This window comes from Mizuhopecten yessoensis, unplaced genomic scaffold (genome assembly GCF_002113885.1).
Source record: "Mizuhopecten yessoensis strain PY_sf001 unplaced genomic scaffold, ASM211388v2 scaffold10225, whole genome shotgun sequence".
Taxonomy (NCBI): domain Eukaryota; kingdom Metazoa; phylum Mollusca; class Bivalvia; order Pectinida; family Pectinidae; genus Mizuhopecten; species Mizuhopecten yessoensis.
Window position 1 is genome coordinate 293,327 of NW_018408440.1, and position 22,809 is coordinate 316,135.

Consider the following 22,809-nt stretch of genomic DNA (forward strand, 5'->3'; position numbering starts at 1 on the left):
ATTTGGTCAGGTTGACATGTGTAAATCTCGGTTATAATAATTTTTGACCAGAGCGTTTCTGAATATCTTACTTTAGCATATATATTCATAACAATTCAAATTATCAAGTTAACCTCAACGATAAAACTTAAAAGGACATGCATGGTTTTACAATTAAAAACAGTGATAAGTCACTATTAATAGTTTTGGAACTCTCGCTTTCTCTTTGACTTTCTGAGACTTACTCGCTTTGGCGATATTTCTTCGTATGTTTTGGTTGAAAACACTTCACCTGCAGTTTCTCTGTCTTATTATGAAAATACAGAAATATTTATTTTTAAGAACTACCTGACTTTAATATCTGTTGTTTATCATACTGTAACAACATATGGTTGAGCAGTTTTGATTTTGGATATGAATAATGTTGTTTAAATTCTTTTATAATTCGATGAACCACATAAATTGCTATCTGTCAACTGTACATGTGGAACTATTAAAATCTATGAAAGCATAAAAAAGCAAAAAAACAAGAGTGAAGCAAATGCTAATATTAATTTGGGATGTGAGTCAAGCTAAATAAGAACTTTATACATTTATACATTACTGTACAGTACAGAGAATATCATCAGACTCATTTGAATAAAAAAATGAAAATCCTCAATAATATTTTGCTAAATGCAAGTGGCCATATTTTATTTAACATGAAAACATTTACATTGGTTAATATATATTTTCTCCCACTTCTATGCAAGTAAAATTGTAAGATTTTTTTCATGCCCAAGGCCAGGGATGTAAGTAAGGGTAAGGAATTCCACCCAAGGGTTTACAAATTGGGTGAAACTTGAGGCAATTACCAAGGGTTCTGCACCAATATGAAAATCCAGAGGATGGAATTTTGACATATAAATATGTGAATTTGAGGAATACATGTACCTATGAAATATGCAATCCTTTTTTTCTGCTCATTTTAAAGGATTGCTATATATTTAGTGTTACATTTGCATAGTCTATGTCAACGAAAAATTTCAGTTAAGATGTGGGAAGAAAAGATTCAATCATTTTGCAGTTACCGGTATGTTGGATCATACTATTTTACCTCCAGGTGCATAACAATTTGGTGCCTGACCCTGGATTCCGACTCAAATTCTATATCCTCTGATAGAATATCCTTATATATATCATTCATCACACTCTAGTAATCACTTGAAATGAGTTGTAGAGAACATATAACTTGTTATGTAACATATACTGTAATACATGCAGCTGTTGCAACCATATTTTATGTCATTGTATATTCATATATTTCAGCACACATATACAAGCATATAATTATATCTACCCAGAAGTATCCTAGAAGACATTAACCATGCCGCCAAGTTCAGGTGAACTATGGGGTCACCACCTGATGCCCCAGCAGGTCCTGGTGGATTGTCTCCTACCAAACGGGATCTTGGTGCAGCTTTTCGTGAACCGTGATGCAACTCTTGAGTCCATCAAGGCCAATGTGTGGATTGAGGCGAGGAAATTCCCTCTGTATCACTTACTGTTGGATCCCGCATCCTATATTTTTGTCAGTATAACGCAGGATGCGGAGAAGGAGGAGTTTTACGATGAGACACGCCGCCTGTGTGATTTAAGACTTTTTCAGCCTGTTCTCAAGGTTGTGGAACCAAAGGGTAACCGAGAGGAAAAAATGTTGAACTATGAAATTGGTAAATATTATTCTTAATTTTAGGGTTCTACCAACTTACATTTTATGTATAGTTAGCTTTCAATTGATAGAAGGTGTTTCCTTGTGTTAGCGTGGTATGGCAGCTGTTTTAACATGGAGTCTTTGAATCAGGAATCTTAGAATTTGGCTTCAAATTCATAAACATTCCTTAGCTGAAGTTTTCCTCTAGGAAAGCTGTATTATAATAATGTATTGCAGGTATGGACAAATCTTGAGTTAAGGAAATAGTCCTTAACTTCATATACTGCATGCTTTTCCTCTTGAGTGTAAGGTTACAAATGCCCTTATTTTATTAATGTAAATGTTCATGAAACTGGAGGCAGCAGGGATGTAACATTATAAGGGGACTGGAAGCATGGTAGTAACTCTAGCATGTCAAGTAATTATATATAATGAGCTAATACAGCTAATACCCTTGACTTGGAGCCAGGGATATCAGCAAGAACTGCACCCACTTAAAAGGAGCAATGGCTTCATTTCCACATGGTTGAACGTAAAAATTGGTGTAAAAACTAATCACTCTAGTATAATAATAACTACTTCTGCTGTCTATAATGTTGTCATAGGCAGTTTACATTATGTAGTAAACCTATAGTTGAGCTCATCTTTATTGTTTTCCAGGAATTGATGTCTCAATTTATTGCCAGTAATTGTTATTTTCCAATTGCATTCCCTTTTCTTGTTTACTTCCTCTACTTTCATGTGTTGAAACTGGATTTGTTGAACTTTTATTGCAGAAACTATGGTATCCATATGTCAGCAAACTAGGGAAAGGAAATGTAAAGGGGCGATAGGATTAATGTGGGCACTTACTAGGTAAAATACAGTATCTATCAATATATGACATTAGCCTACTTACAAAGTTTTCCTTAAAATCCACAGGTATGACCATTGGAATACCTACAAATGACTTCAATGAGATGAAGGATCTAGAAATTGTGACATTTCGACGAAACATATTAGATATATGTAAAGATTGTGTGGACCTTCGTGAGTCAGCAGGCAAGGAAAGTCTAGCTTTGTATGCCTACCCTCCTAATGTGGAATCCACATCTAATCTTCCCAAACACCTGGAGGACAAACTCGCATCCTATGGTAATTATAACTGAACACAGGAACTAGGCCACTTCATTGGTCAAAATACTTTTTCTCTGTGACAAAGCTGGGGGTGGGGAGGTGTTGCAGGGGCCACTCCTTGTCTACCATTTTTCTTGAATAACAAGTTATTTTTCACATTTTTCTCATTTTGAAAAACTTATTAAGAGCACACAACAGGACTTGAATGTTGATGGCATGCATATGATGATATGGGAACACATCATTATGTGGTCACCTCATTTAAGTCTGTTTGCAGAAATACAATCGCACTTTGACCTTTTTGACCACTTGCCCCAGAAATCGAACATGTTACTCGCGGACAAGGACATTCTGTTGGTGCTTGTCTGACCCCAATTTGTGATCCTTCAACTTGATATTCTATGCACTTTAAATTTGATATCATATTACCATGCAGTGACTGTACACACATTGTGCAATCTAACACCATGTACTTCTTTCTAAAAAGAATCTTCTTTCTAAACATTTTTCTTCATGTTGGTTGTGTAAAATGGAAAGTTCTTTTTTCACAATCAATAAAATTTTCTATGTGACATTTTGATGACTTGTACAGTATGTACTCTGTCACCTTCATCAGACAAATGACCAGTGAAGTGCATGCACACAAAGATGTAAAATGTGTATGAGTTGCCCTGGTCATTTGTCTGATGAAGGTAGGTGCCAGTATACATATCGTACTAGTCATCGGACGTCACATAGAAAATTTTATTAGTTGTGTAAAAAGAACTTTTCATAACACCATGTATGTGTGACAATGTGAAACACTACTTCTGTAAGCACATACCCTTATATAAAACATGTTGTTCAATATAGCCATTGTTTACAAGTTACTTTGTACATGTATGTATTGTGCTGCAATTTACATGTGGCTATAAACACAGTTGTATAATGTAACCAGGAAGATGTTACATCGTACAAAGTGGTACATTAACCAATGTTATAAAGGTACAGTAAATAAATATAGACCCATTCCCAATCGAAAAATGACTCTCTATTTTCCCAATTTAAGTCTTTTTTTTCCCAATTGGATCAAAACACGTGTTTCCAGGCAACATATGTGCAACGTTCAAAGTATTACCGTCCATGAAGTAGCATTCAAAATACATAATTAACGAAAGTTTGAAATTGAATAATTAAATTAAACACGGAAAACTAATGAATTTATTTATTGCTTTACATTTTTCAGTAAGAAACAGCAATAGGAAAACATTTTGCTAATCACAATGCAGGCTTTATTTTTTCCCAAACTTATGGTATTTTCCCAAACCTGTACATGTGGGAACACTGATGATATTTTCCCAATTCCTGCTCAGGGGCCTTTTCCCCAAAATGACTGGCAAAAACCATGACAATGTATATTGAAAAATTACAATGTTATATACATAGGACTACACACTATATATGTTACTGTGTACAGTGTGACGACATGATGTTATAACTACTGTAAACACTTTTATACAAAGCTAGAGTGTGTTTGTGTTTACAGATAACTTTGTGGTGGTGTGTATATGGGTGGTGTCTGACGATGGAAATAGGACAAAGTTCAGTGTAAAGGTATCCCACAAGGCCACACCTATAACTGTGATAGCAGAGACAATTAGACGTCGTAGTCGGATGATGGGGATCACGAAGGAACACGCCGAGCGCTGTATTGATGTGTACAGTACAGCATACGCCCTCAAAGTGTGTGGGTCAGATCAATTCTTACTGCAGGAATTCCCTATTAGTCAATATAAGGTAAGAGAGTATGGAGATATCATTAATATCAAAGTTTTACTTTATACACAAATAATGTAGGTATTAAACGTGTCGCAACGTTTCAAGACCAACTAGTCAATTTGTCAACCTATGACAAAGGGACCAGTCAGTGTTGAAATGTTGTAACACGATAAATACGTAACATATTGTTTGTGTATTTCCAAACTGAGGAATCCTATTGGAAAGTATGATATATTGGTTGGTACACGTTGACAATGTTTGGTGTAGAGTTATAAGGAAACATAATTTGACAATACTTTGTATGGAAATGTTAGATATGCTGTGTGGCTCTTACTTCGATATGTGTATCCGCAGTGACAAGATTCCAGAGTTATTGGTATTTGTTTTTAGTTTGTACACAGAGATGTAAAATTTATATTTATACTACTATTATATTGAAATAGTTAAGTATGTGAGGGAATGTGTTGCAATTGACAAGATTCCACAGTTTATGGTATTTGTTGACAGTATGTGTGGGAATGTATTACAATTGACAAGATTCCACAGTTTATTTTATTTGTTTACAGTATGTGAGGGAATGTGTTGCAATTGACAAGATCCCACAGTTTATGCTACTCACCAGAGAGGGTATATATGCAGCACTCCCGGAGAATAACTTCGCAATGCCTTCATACGCTCAGAGAGGTGAGTGTTACTATTTTCCTTTGTCTAGATCTTAATGAAATACAGTGCACTCAGTTTCCTTTTAGGCTATTTATATGATGATGAAATCCACACTTCTTGTAATAAAATGTCACTTTCTGTTATCATATATTACTTCCTGTCATGAAATGCCATTTTCTGTTATGACGCTTTACTTCCTATATACCAACATCTCAATTCCTGTTGTAATCTGACTAATGTTTTAACTTGATACGTCTTCATTTACTTTGCTATTTCCTGTCACAGGTCTCCAGGCGTTGCTGGACATCAACAATAAACAGACCATTAGTCTGTGGGAGATCCAGGCCAACCTCCGCATCAGGATCCTGTGTGCTACATACGTCAATGTGAAGGAGTCCTGCAAGGTAAATCTAAATCTCCATGTCAATTAGAGTGTGAACATTATTGCGGCAAATTTAATACATGAATTAACATTTAATTAAAGCAGAAATGTCAAAGTAAGTAAAACTATCTGTGCTTCAACATCCAATCTTTAGTATTTATTCTTCAACATCCAATCTTTAATATTTGTGCTTCAACATCCAATCTTTAATATTTGTGCTTCAACATCCAATCTTTAATACTTGTGCTTCAATATCCAATCTTTAATATTTGTGCTTCAACATCTTATCTTTAATATTTGTGCTTCAACATCCAATCTTAAATATTTGTGCTTCAACATCCAATCTTTAAAACTTGTGCTTCAATATCCAATCTTTAATATTTGTGCTTCAATATCTTATCTTAAAATTTGTGTTTCAAATAAGAAAATGAAAAAGCAGATAATAATGCTTGTTTCTGTTGGTTACAGATTTTTGTTCGAGCTGGTGTTTTTCACGGAACAGAGGGGTTGTGTGAACCTCAGGACACCAAACTTGTCGAGTCCAACAATCCGCGGTGGAATGAGTGGCTCGAGTTTCTCTACATCCCAGATATCCCTCGGTCAGCTCGACTTTGTCTATCCATCTGCTGTGTGTCCAAACGTAAAAATAGGAAGGTAAGCCTGGATCATAGCACCAGGCAGACAGACGGTTAGAAATGGTCACTAGATGATTCTTTCATGAATTATATTTTTTGATAACAAAAGAATTTGGTTTAAGATCTCACAACAGCCATGCAATTCTCCAAATGTTTCCTCGTAAACCACCAGTCGTATAATAATGAAACTACACAAGATTATTGTTTGACATGATTAGTTATGTAAGAGGCCTTATTTTTGCAGCTTCCCATGATCCAAGATGGCTGTTGAGCCTCCGATTTACAAATACAAATTCAAATTTGGTATTTAGCTGTAATATGGCACTGTGAACAGTACAGTGACTTCCGTTTGCATAATTTACAACTGCAGGAATAGTTTGGGGCACTGTAACAGCCGTCGTTATTTACAACTGCAGAAATAGTTTGGGGCACTGTAACAGCCGTCATTATTAACAACAGCAGGAATAGTTTGGGGCACTGTAACAGCCGTCGTTATTTACAACTGCAGAAATAGTTTGTGGCACTGTAACAGCCGTCGTTATTTACAACTGCAGGAATAGTTTTGGGGAGTGTAACAGCCGTCATTACAATCCTGTTACACTGCTTGTTTTGACCAAGTGATTCTGTAGAATGTTACTTAGAATGTTTTATTATACTGATAGTCACAAAGATTGATTTATTTCCTTAGGTGATCAGCTACCCATTGGCCTGGGGTAACTTACAGATGTTTGATTTTAATGATCGTCTGCTGAACGAAAAGGTCAGCCTAAACCTGTGGGCCATGCCACAAGGAATGGAAGATTCACTCAACCCTATTGGCCTCCCAGGTGAGATTACAGGATTCTTGTCACATGTTTGAGAATCCTGGTCACATGATCATGAGTCAGTATCTTAGTCACATGATCAGTATCTTAATCACATGATTGAAAATATTTGTCACATGATCAGTATCTTAGTCATATAATTAAGAATCTTAATCACATTAATCAATGTCTTAGTCTTGATTAACTGCTTCCTTAAGTGATGCAATTATGCATTCCAGCATTTATTTGCCTGTGATTTATAAGGTAAAATTTCATCATAGTGAAAGTTAACATTCTCTTCTTTCAGTTACAGCAGTGTCAACTATTCCGTCTTTGCGTATTGCAGAGTTATCTTCTCTTGTTAGCAGGTATTGATTGTTGTGTCATTTGTTTGTGAGAGTAACGTCATCAATTTTTGAGAAAGCGACGTAATTTTCTTACACAAACCAATGACGTAACAATCAATACCTGCTCACAAGAGAATATAACTCTGCAATACGCAAAGACGGAATATAAACTTGTGAAATATCTTTCCTTAACAATAACATCATGAGGTCAATTTTGTGCTTGTGATCTATACATTGTCATTTTAACTGAAGTTAAGATTATTGATTAGGTTGTGTACATACTGGTTGACACTCTACTTTGGTGGTTTAGGTTCTAACCCTGACAAGGAGACGCCCTGTATAGAGATCGAGTTTGACAAGTTTAGCTATCCGGTGTCCTACCCACCCGAATCCCACTTTGAAGAACTGGCACATATGGCATCATCACGAGAGAGGAGGTCACAATATCTAGTAAGATGATCTGACTCTTTCTGTGTTCAGTCAAAACCACCTGGGTTTGAAAGATACCTTTAATACATTAATTTATATGTTGTGTAAAGTACTTACTTTTGCATGAACTTTTGAGGGATATTAAAGGCAAATTCTAAATTTATATACATATAGTAATTATAATAATTCTGAAACATTTAAACAAATGCTTCATCTGTAAATTGTTCCATTCCTGATTAAATTCTAGAGTTCAAGATGCTTGAAGCAAGCTAAGAAGTAAATAAGTGTTTAATAAATTCAGAAAGTAAGTTGTTGACTACGAAAAAAATTTGTCTTCAATTTTATTTTTTTTGCAAAAATCTCATATAAATAAGTATGTTCAATAAATTTCTTGAAGACAGACTTAAATTTAAAGAAATTTTATGTTTCCAAACAGAAGTAATCCTAAAGCAAATTACAGTGTATTATTTGAAACTTGTTTAAGTAAAAGTCTGCTATCTATGATGTTACAGGAAACAGCACAAAGCAGGAAAAAGGAAGAAGAACTTGTGATTGATATCATCAAACGTGATCCTCTGTCAGAAATATACGACCAAGAGAAAGAAATCTTGTGGAAAAGGAGGTAAAGAAATCATTTCGATTGCATTTCATTCTGCGTATTAATGTTAAAAACAACAATGAAAAACCTAAAATATATTACATGATGATTTCTTTTAGTTTATATTATATATTTTATAAAATCTGTTTCACCAAATGGTGTAACAGTCATAATCCATTTTCGCAGGAACAATGTAGAGTGTTCAATCGTTACTATTGTGTGTTACTTTGTAGGGAATACTGTCTACAACACCCACACTCTCTCCCCAAACTTGTGTCGGCTGCCAAGTGGAACGACAGGGAACAGGTAGCACAGGTATGTCTACTGTAATACAACCATTTATATCAATTTGTATGGACTATTCACATAACATCGTTACTACTCTCACCACGACATAATTACCAGTACAGTGTATTAACCCTTTCATCCTGTAGACCATAATGGACTCATCCATATCAATGCATAGTAGAGACTACTAAAGTTACATAGGGGTGAAAGGGTTTAGAAAAATTGTTTCAACTCTCAGATTCATATCATTACAATTCCCAACAGAATATCATTACAGCTATAATGACAATTTTGTTACTACTCTCGGGAGATTATTCTTGCAACCATCGACAGAATATATTTATGAATGCCAAATGGTCCCAACTACTTCTATGTACTATAATGTAGCACAATATATAGTGCTTCATGTTTAATTTGTCATTTCCAACTTGCATGTCTATTGAGTATGAATGCCAAGCGAAAGCAGTTCAATGCTTATTTTTACCAATTTTGAAGTTTTCAAACTCATGGGAAGTTAAATTAATCGAAATTGATAATTTAGTGTGAATAAGTGTATGCATTGTATTTGCTTACAGCCATTTTCAAGGTAGTGTAAGTGGTACAATGTTACAACTATAACATCATAAAAATGGTGATGTCCAAAAAGTGGGCAATAGCATTCATATCTGATATAAATGTCATATAAATTTGGCAGAGTTGTGTAGTTCCAGTGCCATACCGTGTTGAATATCATTGAAATGATTACACTTTCTTTGGAAATCTTGGATTCCTATTAGTTGAGAGCTATGGTATTGTCGTCAAATTTCCAGAGATGTTGATAATGCTATTGTATATTACAGTTATACATGCTGCTGAAGAAATGGCCCCAGCTGAAGCCTGAGGTAGCACTGGAACTCCTAGACTGTTCCTTTCCAGACATACAGCTGCGCAGATTCGCTGTCACTTGTTTTGAAATGGGTCTCACTGACGACAAACTACAGCAATTTCTTCTACAGCTTGTACAGGTAAAAATACAACTTGTACAGGTAAAGGTACAACTTGTACAGGTAAAGATACCACTTGTACAGGTAAAGGTACAACTTGTACAGGTAAAGATGCAACTTGTACAGGTAAAGATACAACTTGTACAGGTAAAGATACAACTTGTACAGGTAAAGATACAATTTTGTACAGATAAAGATACAACTTTTACAGGTAAAGATACAACTTGTACAGGTAAAGGTACAACTTGTACAGGTATTGATACAACTTGTAAAGGTAAAGGTACAACTTTTACAGGTAAAGATACAACTTGTACAGGTAAAGGTACAACTTGTACAGGTAAAGATACAACTTGTACAGGTAAAGGTACAACTTGTACAGGTAAAGATACAACTTGTACAGGTAAAGGTACAACTTGTACAGGTAAAGATACAACTTGTACAGGTAAAGGTACAACTTGTACAGGTAAAGATACAACTTGTACAGGTAAAGGTACAACTTGTACAGGTAAAGATACAACTTGTACAGGTAAAGGTACAACTTGTACAGGTAAAGATACAACTTGTACAGGTAAAGGTACAACTTGTACAGGTAAAGATACAACTTGTACAGGTAAAGGTACAACTTGTACAGGTAAAGATACAACTTGTACAGTTAAAGATACAACTTGTACAGGTAAAGGTACAACTTGTACAGGTAAAGATACAACTTGTACAGGTAAAGGTACAACTTGTACAGGTAAAGGTACAACTTGTACAGGTAAAGATACAACTTGTACAGTTAAAGGTACAACTTGTACAGGTTAAGATACAACTTGTACAGGTACCCCCGGTTAAGATACAGCTTGTACAGGTAAAGATACAACTAGACAAATTGGACTCTGGTTAAGTTTATACTGTAAGACTCTATCATATATGCAAATAGAAATATCCCACACGAGGGTACATAATTTGGGGCAAAAACCAATGCATGCCAAGGTCTATTAAACCCAATAAGCAGTTTACATACATGGTTATTTTTTCACATCACATACCATTTTATTAGATCAAGATATGTAACTTCCATTTTGTTGCCCAATATAAACTCCTAATAAACCAATTATAAACATGTGTATACCACTGGAAAGAGTAGCACTGTTTGGTTTATACCCAAAGTATGAACTTCCAATTATAAATAACATGGCAATAGTATAGAAAAAATACTGGAAAGTATAATGCAGCAAAAAAGATTCAAATGAGATCAAACTGTCTGCAGCACGATTCCCATTGTCGTTGAATTTTAACACCATGCCCATGTAAGATGGATTTTTTCTTCTAAACTTGTTACATATTTCTTAGGGATTGATTATTGACGCAAAAACATAACGTCAAGATTCTTTTCTAAGAAATCACTCTCGGCTTATTGTGATCACCACTGAACATGAATGATTCTTTGACAACAGGCATTGAAGTTCGAGCCACACCTGGACAGCCCTATAGCCAGGTTCCTGCTGAAGAAGTCCCTTCTGAACCAGCGTATAGGGCAAAACTTCTTCTGGCTACTAAAGTAAGTACATACATAGCAGATAGGGCCCCAAAATCATCAAAAGATCGGGATTCACATCCACATTGAAATGTTGCCTAATACTTCAGTTCCATAGTCAATATGACATTCCACATGTTGTCCACATACATGTATATATGAACTTATAAATTCAAACAGATTTTCAAGAGAAACAAGTACAACATGTCTGATACGTGTAAGATGTGTATGTAAGTATTGTGATGAAAACACTTTTGCAATATTTGGCTTCAGTAGTATTATCAGTATATTGTACATTTATGAAAGACATCATGACAGCCACCTAGCATTTTTTTTTTTTTTTTATAAGAAACTCTGTGATGCTGGTCACCTGACTTCCTTGTTTCTTAACTATACCTTTCTCTCCTCGTACAGATCAGAGATGCACCACACCAACATCCGAGTGAGGTTTGGTTTAATACTGGAGGCGTTTTGTCGTGGCTGTGGCCCTTATCTGCGGATGTTGTCACGCCAAGTGGAGGCTCTGGACAAACTCACTAAACTCACCGATATGTTGAAGAGTGATGTGCGTGAGGTAGGGATCCCACACAGCGGTAGAAGTGTGTCCTGATCATAATATTAAATACTGTAAACAAACAAATATTTACGGCAGACTTATTTTAGCAGTTTTTGTGCTTTAAATAATGTGCTTAATTATAATTTGGCCAATTGAAGTTCCTGTATATCATTTTCTATTGCATATTTTTTTTATGTGCCAGTTCATGAATGCACTAATCAGATGAAATTTGACAATGGCCTAAGATTTGAGACGCTTAAGTAAGTATATTTACAGCATTTGATGCATTCTCAACAGCCAGTCAATATAATAATGGCCCTACGAGGCTATATAATAGAAAGTCTGTAACTGAAGATGATCCAAGGGAGACAACAAGAAATACATGGTAAATAACAGTTTTGTGTTAAGATTCCAAGATATGTAAAGGGTTGGCTGATGCAGCAGCTCAGTGTTTACTTTAACAGGAATTGAAATCATAAAAGAAACCCCTGATCCTACTGGTATCCCACAATACCTGGTAGTTTGCAATCTTTCAGTGTGACACAGTAGGTTAATTCTTTCCCCTTAAGCTTGCACATATGTCGTGGACCTAGTCAATTGTCAAATTGTCAACCACATTATTCACTGTACAGCTGGTGTATGTAGAAGTGGACAGACATATTGAAAGCAGTTTGAAAGATTCAAATCAACCATCTTTAGCTTAATTTTAACGTATTGTATGACTAAGGAAGGATCTAGATATTTGTGGGGGTTTTCCCAGGTGTAATCTCCTGAGCAGTCTCATCATGTATGATAAGTAATATTTAAATACATGTATGTGTATGTTTTATTTCCCAGGATGATCACCTGCGCGTCCTCCAGGAACACCTACGACAGCCAGATTATCAGGAGGCTCTAACAAACTTCATGTCGCCCCTCAACAACAGTCATCGACTTGGGGACATCAAGTAAGCCTAACATTATTTCAAAACCTTGAAAATTTATATTAAAAATAATGTCAGATAAAGACAAAAACAGTCCCAATCTTTTTGCTTTTTGGTTTTTGAGAACCACTTTTAATTGCTTATCAGCAGCTATCATGTTCATAAACACTTAGTCTTTATACCTTGTCAATGTAAAAGTTACAATATTTTTTGAACAACTTCGAACCAAGTTCAGTAATTTATAACTGTGCTATCAAGCCACTCCTTTCCTGTTAAATTGTATTGTAGAGTTAACAACTTCAGTTCAATAACATAACAACTTTTAGATTTGTGCATTAACACAGTTTTTACTTTAAGTAGAAAGAAAATTTTCAATGTAAAATGTTGTAAGATATGCTGTAAGTTTGAAAAGTATCTACTTATTGTTTTACAAACTATTTTTCCTTCCTTCAGCCTGGACGACTGCCGTGTGATGAAATCTAAAAAGCATCCTCTATGGATTGTGTGGACCAATCCTGACTCACTGGCAGACGTCTGGTTCCCTAATTACAAAATCATTTTTAAACATGGGGATGGTAAGTTTATCACAAATTCCTAAAACAGTGCACCTGTCTGAATACAAAATGAACAATTGTTTCTTTGATGGAATACAGGGATAAAGGGATTAAGATACGAGTCCCATTGTTCTCCGTTATATCTTTTACAAAGATGAGTTCCAATTTTTTGGGGGGTTTTCTGAGATGGAGTTGCCTGCCCATTTACTTTAGCAAAGACTTGTATACGAAAGAAATATATTTATTATTATTTTCATGTTTACAAAAAACGTCTTCACCACTGAGATTCAAGTCCTGGACCTCTTGGTTGTAGATCAGGCACCATATACACTTTTATATTATGATCTATATTTCTTTGCTGAAAAAAAACCACACATAAAAACAGTGGTACTAGGGTCCTTAAACAAGAGGTATGTGCAAAACAGTAAAAATGGTATTGTAAGTAATCACAAACATTGAAGTGTCCCATGTGGTGACCATGCTATGATCACAGGATGACACTAGGTTACTGTCACTCATTCAGCTGTACTATTGTGTAAGGATGACATTACGTTACTGTCACTCATTCAGCTGCACTGTTGTGTAAGGATGACATTACGTTACTGACACTCATTCAGCTGTACTATTGTGTAAGAATGACATTACGTTACTGTCACCCATTCAGCTGCACTTTTGGTTAAGGATTACACTACCACTGCCGAACACTAACTACACATTGGACACTTGGGTTTGTTCCGGCGTGACTATGGCTTTGATCATTCATTTCTGAAAGGAAACTAGACCTTTTTGCTGAAAATTATTAAGATGAAACAAAATGTTTTCATCAACAGTGTTCTGGATGTAACACTTCAGCAGCTAGGTCTAGACCTGGATTTGAACCCTGAACTTCAGATCGTTATACTATTACTCTAACCGACTAATCTCTTCAGACGTAACCTTTTTTCCTTTGACAGTACAGTTTATTGTTGCATTAATTTCAGATCTGCGACAAGACATGCTGACGTTACAGTTGCTGGGTGTGATGGATGTCCTGTGGAAGGATGCAGGCCTAGATCTCAGGTAAGGACACTGGCTAGTCAATCAGGCTTAGATCTCAGGTAAGGACACTGGCTAGTCAATCAGGCTTAGATCTCAGGTAAGGACACTGGCTAGTCAATCAGGCTTAGATCTCAGGTAAGGACACTGGCTAGTCAATCAGACCTAGATCTCGGGTAAGGACACTGGCTATTCAATCAGACCTAGATCTCAGGTAAGGACACTGGCTAGTCAATCAGGCCTAGATCTCAGGTAAGGACAATGGCTAGTCAATCAGACCTAGATCTCGGGTAAGGACACTGGCTAGTCAATCAGGCTTAGATCTCAGGTAAGGACACTGGCTAGTCAATCAGGCTTAGATCTCAGGTAAGGACACTGGCTAGTCAATCAGACCTAGATCTCAGGTAAGGACACTGGCTAGTCAATCAGGCTTAGATCTCAGGTAAGGACACTGGCTAGTCAATCAGGCTTAGATCTCAGGTAAGGACACTGGCTAGTCAATCAGGCTTAGATCTCAGGTAAGGACACTGGCTAGTCAATCAGGCTTAGATCTCAGGTAAGGACACTGGCTAGTCAATCAGGCTTAGATCTCAGGTAAGGACACTGGCTAGTCAATCAGACCTAGATCTCAGGTAAGGACACTGGTTATACAATCAGGCCTAGATCTCGGGTAAGGACACTGGCTAGTTAATTAGGCCTAGATCTCAGGTAAGGACACTGGTTATACAATCAGGCCTAGATCTCAGGTAAGGACACTGGCTAGTCAATCAGACCTAGATCTCAGGTAAGGACACTGGCTAGTCAATCAGACCTAGATCTCGGGTAAGGACACTGGCTAGTCAATCAGGCTTAGATCTCAGGTAAGGACACTGGCTAGTTAATCAGGCCTAGATCTCAGGTAAGGACAATGGCTAGTCAATCAGACCTAGATCTCGGGTAAGGACACTGGCTATTCAATCAGACCTAGATCTCAGGTAAGGACACTGGCTAGTTAATCAGGCCTAGATCTCAGGTAAGGACACAGGTTATACAATCAGGCCTAGATCTAAGGTAAGGACACTGGTTATACAATCAGGCCTAGATCTCGGGTAAGGACACTGGCTAGTCAATCAGGCTTAGATCTCAGGTAAGGACACTGGCTAGTTAATCAGGCCTAGATCTCAGGTAAGGACACAGGTTATACAATCAGGCCTAGATCTAAGGTAAGGACACTGGTTATACAATCAGGCCTAGATCTCAGGTAAGGACACAGGTTATACAATCAGGCCTAGATCTAAGGTAAGGACACTGGTTATACAATCAGGCCTAGATCTCGGGTAAGGACACTGGCTAGTCAATCAGGCTTAGATCTCAGGTAAGGACACTGGCTAGTCAATCAGGCTTAGATCTCAGGTAAGGACACTGGCTAGTCAATCAGACCTAGATCTCGGGTAAGGACACTGGCTAGTTAATTAGGCCTAGATCTCAGGTAAGGACACTGGCTAGTCAATCAGGCTTAGATCTCAGGTAAGGACACTGGCTAGTCAATCAGACCTAGATCTCGGGTAAGGACACTAGCTAGTTAATCAGGCCTAGATCTCAGGTAAGGACAATGGCTAGTCAATCAGACCTAGATCTCGGGTAAGGACACTGGCTAGTTAATTAGGCCTAGATCTCAGGTAAGGACACTGGTTATACAATCAGGCCTAGATCTCGGGTAAGGACACTGGCTAGTTAATTAGGCCTAGATCTCAGGTAAGGACACTGGCTAGTCAATCAGACCTAGATCTCAGGTAAGGACACTGGCTAGTCAATCAGACCTAGATCTCAGGTAAGGACACTGGTTATACAATCAGGCCTAGATCTCGGGTAAGGACACTGGCTAGTCAATCAGGCTTAGATCTCAGGTAAGGACACTGGCTAGTCAATCAGACCTAGATCTCAGGTAAGGACACTGGTTATACAATCAGGCCTAGATCTCGGGTAAGGACACTGGCTATTCAATCAGACCTAGATCTCAGGTAAGGACACTGGTTATACAATCAGGCCTAGATCTCGGGTAAGGACACTGGCTATTCAATCAGACCTAGATCTCAGGTAAGGACACTGGTTATACAATCAGGCCTAGATCTCGGGTAAGGACACTGGCTATTCAATCAGACCTAGATCTCAGGTAAGGACACTGGCTAGTCAATCAGGCTTAGATCTCAGGTAAGGACACTGGCTATAAGGATGACACTACATTACTGTCACTCATTCAGCTGTACTATTGAGTAAGGATGACATTACGTTACTGTCACTAATTCAGCTGTACTATTGTGTAAGGATGAGATTACGTTACTGTCACTCATTTAGCTGTACTATTGTGTAAGGATGACATTACGTTACTGTCACTCATTTAGCTGCACTATTGTGTAAGGATGGCATTACGTTACTGTCACCCATTCAGCTGTACTTTTGTTTAAGGATTACACTACCACTGCCGAACACTAACTACACATTGGACACTTGGGTTTGTTCCGGCGTGACTATGGCTTTGATCATTCATTTCTGAAAGGAAACTAGACCTTTTTGCTGAAAATTATTAAGATGAAACAAAATGTTTTCATCAACAGTGTTCTGGATGTAACACTTCAGCAGCTAGGTCTAGACCTGGATTTGAACCCTGAACTTCAGATCGTTATACTATTACTCTAACCGACTAATCTCTTCAGACGTAATACTATTACTCTAACCGACTAATCTCTTCAGACGTAACCTTTTTTCCTTTGACAGTACAGTTTATTGTTGCATTAATTTCAGATCTGCGACAAGACATGCTGACGTTACAGTTGCTGGGTGTGATGGATGTCCTGTGGAAGGATGCAGGCCTAGATCTCAGGTAAGGACACTGGCTAGTCAATCAGACCTAGATATCGGGTAAGGACACTGGCTAGTCAATCAGGCCTAGATCTCAGGTAAGGACAATGGCTAGTCAATCAGACCTAGATCTCGGGTAAGGACACTAGCTAGTTAATCAGGCCTAGATCTCAGGTAAGGACACTGGTTATACAATCAGGCCTAGATCTCGGGTAAGGACACTGGCTATTCAATCAGAGCTAGATCTCAGGTAAGGACACTGGCTAGTCAATCAGACCTAGATCTCGGGTAAGGACACTGGCTAGTCAATCAGGCCTGGATCTCAGGTAAGGACACTGGTTATACAATCAGGCCTAGATCTCAGGTAAGGACACAGGTTATACAATCAGGCCTAGATCTAAGGTAAGGACACTGGTTATACAATCAGGCCTAGATCTCAGGTAAGGACACTGGCTAGTCAATCAAGCCTAGATCTCAGGTAAGGCCACTGGCTAGTCAATCAGGGCTAGATCTCAGGTAAGGACGCTGGCTAGTCAATCAGGCCTAGATCTCAGGTAAGGACACTGGCTAGTCAATTAGGCCTAGATCTCAGTTAAGGTAATAGGATTGTGTCACCATTTCTCAGTAGAATTTCTTCCAATTTTGTAGTTATATTGTGTTGAAGTAAAGAACATTTTCTGCCACAACAAAAATAAAGGTTGTCAGAATTTAAAGGATTTGAAATGAAAATTTATGTAAAAAGGAGTGAGTTTTGAAAAAAAAATGATAGACACAATTTTAGGCAAAATAATGTCAATAAAAATTATACTGACATAGATTAGTATTGCATTAATGTATATCAATTTAATAAATGCTGCAATTGTGTAAAATTAATTATCTATAAACATTTTATAATAAAACCATGTACATATAGTAATTGCATGTAAAGAGTTATCTTTCTTGAAAAACTTCACAGTAGTGAAATAGGTAGCCAGGTTCCTGAAGTACAGAAAAATGGACACATGTGACTCATTGATAAAAAACAACTGAATTAATGACTGGATTGCTTTGAAATACTTTAATATTGAGAGAACACACTGTTCTGTCAATAATAAACATGCAATATTTATCAGTTTAATATTAAACATCAGAATATGCGGAAATTGTGATACTGTCTCCCTACATTGGGTTTTCAACTAGGGATGTACTTCCTATTTCCGTTTATCAATACACTCCTATGACCTTAAGGACACTGGCTATTCAATCAGGCCTAGATCTCAGGTAAGGGCACTGGCTATTCAATCAGGCCTAGATCTCAGGTAAGGACACTGGCTATTCAATCAGGCCTAGATCTCAGATAAGGACACTGGCTATTCAATCAGGCCTATATCTCAGGTAAGGACACTGGCTATTCAATCAGGCCTAGATCTCAGGTAAGGACACTGGCTATTCAATCAATCATATTCATTAAATAAAATATACAAATCTCGTTCCAATATGGTTAGGAAATTTTTATAAACAAAATATTTTAATTTCTTCAGATCAAGTCTGACATTTCTGAAAAAGAACCATTAGTAGCTAACTATTCCTTTTATAAAGTTTGTCAAAAATCTGCATTTTATTGAACACAAGTTCTAAAATTTTGATTAGCTTTCTTAAATTATTACGTCATTTATTTGAAAATGTCCTCATGCCAATTTGTAGCCAAAGTTAATTTGATGACCAGTATTTGCTGATGTATGAAAATTTCCCTTCTTAAAACTTTCATTAAGAGTGCTAACGTAGGCAAGGAGAGACGATGATATATAATACACACATTTATATTACTACAGGTTGATTCCGTACGGCTGTGTGTCGACGGGGAAGGACGTGGGAGTTATACAGGTAGTGAGACAGGCTGAGACTCTGATGGAGATACAGAGTAAAGGGGGCATGAAGGGAGCCATACAGATCGACTCCAGTGCCCTACACAAGTGGATCAGCATGAAAAACAAGGATAAGTAGGTGTTCTCACTCACAAGATCATGTACAGTATTCATGGTAATAAGCACTCATATAGTAAATGTAAAATAACAAGGACAAGTAGGTGTTCTCACTCACAAGATCATGTACAGTATTTAAGGTAACAAGCACCCCTCCAACAGTTAAAGTGAAAACAAGGATTAGTAGGTGTTCCCACTCACTGGTTCATGTACAGTATTCATGGTAATAAGCACTTATATAGTAAATGTAAAATAACACGGACAAGTGGGTGTTCTCACTCACATGATCATGTACAGTATTCACACTAATGAACACTCCTCCTAAAATAAATGATAAAACGAGGATAAGTAGGTGTTCTCACAAGTTCATGTTCTGTATTCATGGTAGTAGATACCCCTCCTACAGATAATGTTAAAACAAGGATAAGTAGGTGTTCACACTCACAAGTTCATGTTCTGTATTCATGGAAGTAGATACCCCTCCTACAGATAATGTTAAAACAAGGATAAGTAGGTGTTCTCAATAACAAGTTCATGTTCTGTATTCATGGTAGTAGATCTCCCTCCTACAGATAATGTTAAAATAAGGATAAGTAGGTGTTCTCAATAACAAGTTCATGTTCTGTATTCATGGTAGTAGATCCCCCTCCTACAGATCATGTTAAAACAAGGATTAGTAGGTGTTCCCACTCACTGGTTCATGTACAGTATTCATGGTAATAAGCACTTATATAGTAAATGTAAAATAACAAGGACAAGTAGGTGTTCTCACTCACAAGTTCATGTTCTGTATTCATGGTAGTAGATACCCCTACTACAGATAATGATAAAACAAGGATAAGTAGGTGTTCCCACTCACAAGTTCATGTTCTGTATTCATGTTAGTAGATACCCCTCCTGCAGATAATATTAAAACAAGGATAAGGAGGTGTTCTCACTCACAAGTTAATGTTCTGTATTCATGTTAGTAGATACCCCTCATGCAGATAATGTTAAAACAAAGATAAGTAGGTGTTCTCACTCACAAGTTCATGTTCTGTATTCATGTTAATTAACCTCCCTTCAACAGTTAATGTAAGAACAAAAACAAATAGGTATTTCAACTCACAAGTCCATGCACAGTATTCTTGGTAAATGCCCATTCTACAGCTTATGTATAAACAAAGACAAGTAGTTCTCTTACCCTTGACAGGTGTATCCGCACATTTACCGGTGTGAGATTTCCTTATCTCACCCTAGGGTTGAGACAGGGGGATTCCCCTATTCATAACAATGGTATGATGTCACTTCAACAATACAATGACGTCATGTCAACAATCCATCAACGTCACGTCAACCCTGAATTTAGCATGTAACGTTATCATTGTGAATATGATACACAATGGGAGAACAGGATCAGAGAAAAAAAATCATTCACCCCCTTGTTGGTGAGATAGGGGAATCTCAACCCTCGGGGAAAGATTCTTAAGTTGCCAACCACTCGGCAAAGCCTCATGTTTGGCAACTTAAGAATCTTCCCCCTCGGGTTGAGATTCCCGTATCTCACCCCCAAGAGGGTGAGAGATTATATTAGTCTTCTCACTCTCACTCTCAAGAAGATCATGTTCTGTATTCATGGTAATAACCCCACACCCCACACCCACACCTTCTACAGTTAATGTAAGAGCAAGAACAAATAGATATTTTCACTCACAAGTTCATGTACAGTATTCATGGTAGTAAATACCCACCTACAAATTATGTTCAAAAAGGATAAAGAGGTTTTCTCAGTGACAAACGTTTATTCAATGTACTGTAAACATTGTAATAAACACTCCTCCTCTAATACATGTAAACCAACAGCTAGTAGGTCTTCCTGCTCACAAGTTCATGTATTGTATTGATGGTAATAAATACCCCTCCTGCAATAAGAATTTCATATTTTGACTTTGAAAGAAATACCTTAACATACCCTATATATTCTAGCTCTGTATCTTATTGTTTCACAACAGCTGGTATGCACCTCTTCATTTACAAGTTGAACCACTTGTCTGAGTACCCTACTTGTGCCAAATTGCTTTTCACAGAATTTCTGTTACATGTATATTCATTAAGAAAAGAAGTATCTGTTCACTGCTGTTTTCTAAGTGATTTTGATATTTAATGTAACTTTTAGGTATGACCAGGCTATTGACACCTTCACCCGATCCTGTGCTGGCTACTGTGTTGCAACCTTTATTCTGGGAATTGGTGACCGTCACTCAGAGAATATCATGGTTACAGAAGAAGGACAGGTAAGAGACTTAGAAGTTAGAGATCAGTTTAATTGCTCGTATCAAACATCTGGAAAACAAATTGATAATAATCTAACCTCAGGCCCTAAAAAATAAGCAAAATTTGCTATTAACAATTTAGCCTCAAAGGAACTCCAGAAATAGGCTTAGCACAATTTGAGAGAGAAGAAGACAAATTATTGAAAAATTCCTTCTTAAAAAGAATTTGCAATAAATGGTTTTTTTTATAGTGAAACCTATTATCCTACTGTTTTAATTGTAAAAGCTTGTTTATTGAACATTGTGGCATTGACCCAAAATTTAAAAGTTCATGTCATAAAAGCTTCAAAGTCACACAGCATTAAAAGGTTAAGTTTCAATATATTCTTATATTTTTCAATAATTTGTTACAGGTATTTCATATAGACTTTGGACATTTCCTCAACCATAAGAAAAAGAAGTTTGGAATCAACAGAGAGCGAGTACCATTTGTATTGACCGAAGATTTCATGCGTGTAATAACCAGAGACTCCGACAAAGCCCAGAAACAGGAGAGCTTTAAAAAGTTTGTGTCTCACCAGTCAAATTTTCTCTGTTATTATATAATGTCTATAGCAGCGTATCTAACTAGATTGTTATGGTACATTTCATACAGGGCTAGAAATTTATTTTAAAAACCACTTGTCTATCGGACGAGTATTTCCAGTTTGACTAGTCCATGTGCACTTCCACTTAACCTGATTTTATTCAACACAATTGGTTATATCAAATTTTGACTTGTCAGTTGGGCTTACATTTGTTAGAACCACTAGTACAGCTGAAGATTTCCCACATCCCAGACTATCAGGCTACCCTTGTAAGTTATTGTATAGCCATGATTTCATATTGTGGGGGGAAAAAATGATTTTTTCCGCACATCATCAAGATTTGATGCAATTCTTACATTACTGTAACAATTTCGCAAAAAAAAAAATCTATCTCCTAAAATACTACCTGAATATTTTGAAACAGATGTATGAGTGGAGACCTGATCAGTCGACTGTAACGTTCGTGTATGAGGGCATCCTGAATATTAGTTTCTATCTATCAATGAACATTGTTTATGTTAGCCATTTAATGCTTTTGTATGAAGAATCATAAATATTTACTTCCCTAAGATTAATCAATAGGCTTAATCTCAGGGAAACAAAAGTTTTTGTTTCCTTAATGCAGGGGCATTTGTTTGTTTGTTTGTTTATGTTTAACGGCCCATCGACGGCTGTGGTCATTTAGGGCCATGGTGATTTATTTATTTATTTTAATTTTTAGGTCACCTGAGCTTTAGCTCAAGTGACCTATTGCTATCCGTTTTCGTCCGTCGTCGGTTAACATTTTACATTTCAAACTTAAAGTCAAGTTCTGCTGGGCCGATTGAACTGAAAGTTGGTAGGAATGATCGCCTCATAGTCCTGACAAAGTGTTGTTATTTTTCGGGTCGATCAGAAATCCAATATGGCC

General features: G+C 36.9%; 1 protein-coding gene across 1 annotated transcript in view; it reads left to right on the forward strand.

The window, feature by feature from the left end:
- The window catches only part of LOC110459779 (phosphatidylinositol 4,5-bisphosphate 3-kinase catalytic subunit alpha isoform-like), a 30,220-nt gene that overhangs the window by 288 nt on the left and 7,123 nt on the right, over window positions 1–22,809 (forward strand). The window contains exons 2-20 of the mRNA XM_021512217.1: window positions 1,288–1,691; window positions 2,594–2,806; window positions 4,314–4,564; window positions 5,113–5,230; window positions 5,495–5,613; window positions 6,060–6,245; window positions 6,915–7,053; window positions 7,687–7,826; window positions 8,318–8,427; window positions 8,637–8,718; window positions 9,531–9,695; window positions 11,114–11,217; window positions 11,608–11,767; window positions 12,587–12,696; window positions 13,126–13,247; window positions 14,207–14,285; window positions 18,911–19,078; window positions 21,216–21,333; window positions 21,726–21,877. Coding sequence (XP_021367892.1) covers window positions 1,346–1,691; window positions 2,594–2,806; window positions 4,314–4,564; window positions 5,113–5,230; window positions 5,495–5,613; window positions 6,060–6,245; window positions 6,915–7,053; window positions 7,687–7,826; window positions 8,318–8,427; window positions 8,637–8,718; window positions 9,531–9,695; window positions 11,114–11,217; window positions 11,608–11,767; window positions 12,587–12,696; window positions 13,126–13,247; window positions 14,207–14,285; window positions 18,911–19,078; window positions 21,216–21,333; window positions 21,726–21,877 — 2,882 coding nt within the window. The 5' untranslated portion in view covers window positions 1,288–1,345. The remainder of the gene's footprint in view (window positions 1–1,287; window positions 1,692–2,593; window positions 2,807–4,313; window positions 4,565–5,112; window positions 5,231–5,494; window positions 5,614–6,059; window positions 6,246–6,914; window positions 7,054–7,686; window positions 7,827–8,317; window positions 8,428–8,636; window positions 8,719–9,530; window positions 9,696–11,113; window positions 11,218–11,607; window positions 11,768–12,586; window positions 12,697–13,125; window positions 13,248–14,206; window positions 14,286–18,910; window positions 19,079–21,215; window positions 21,334–21,725; window positions 21,878–22,809) is intronic.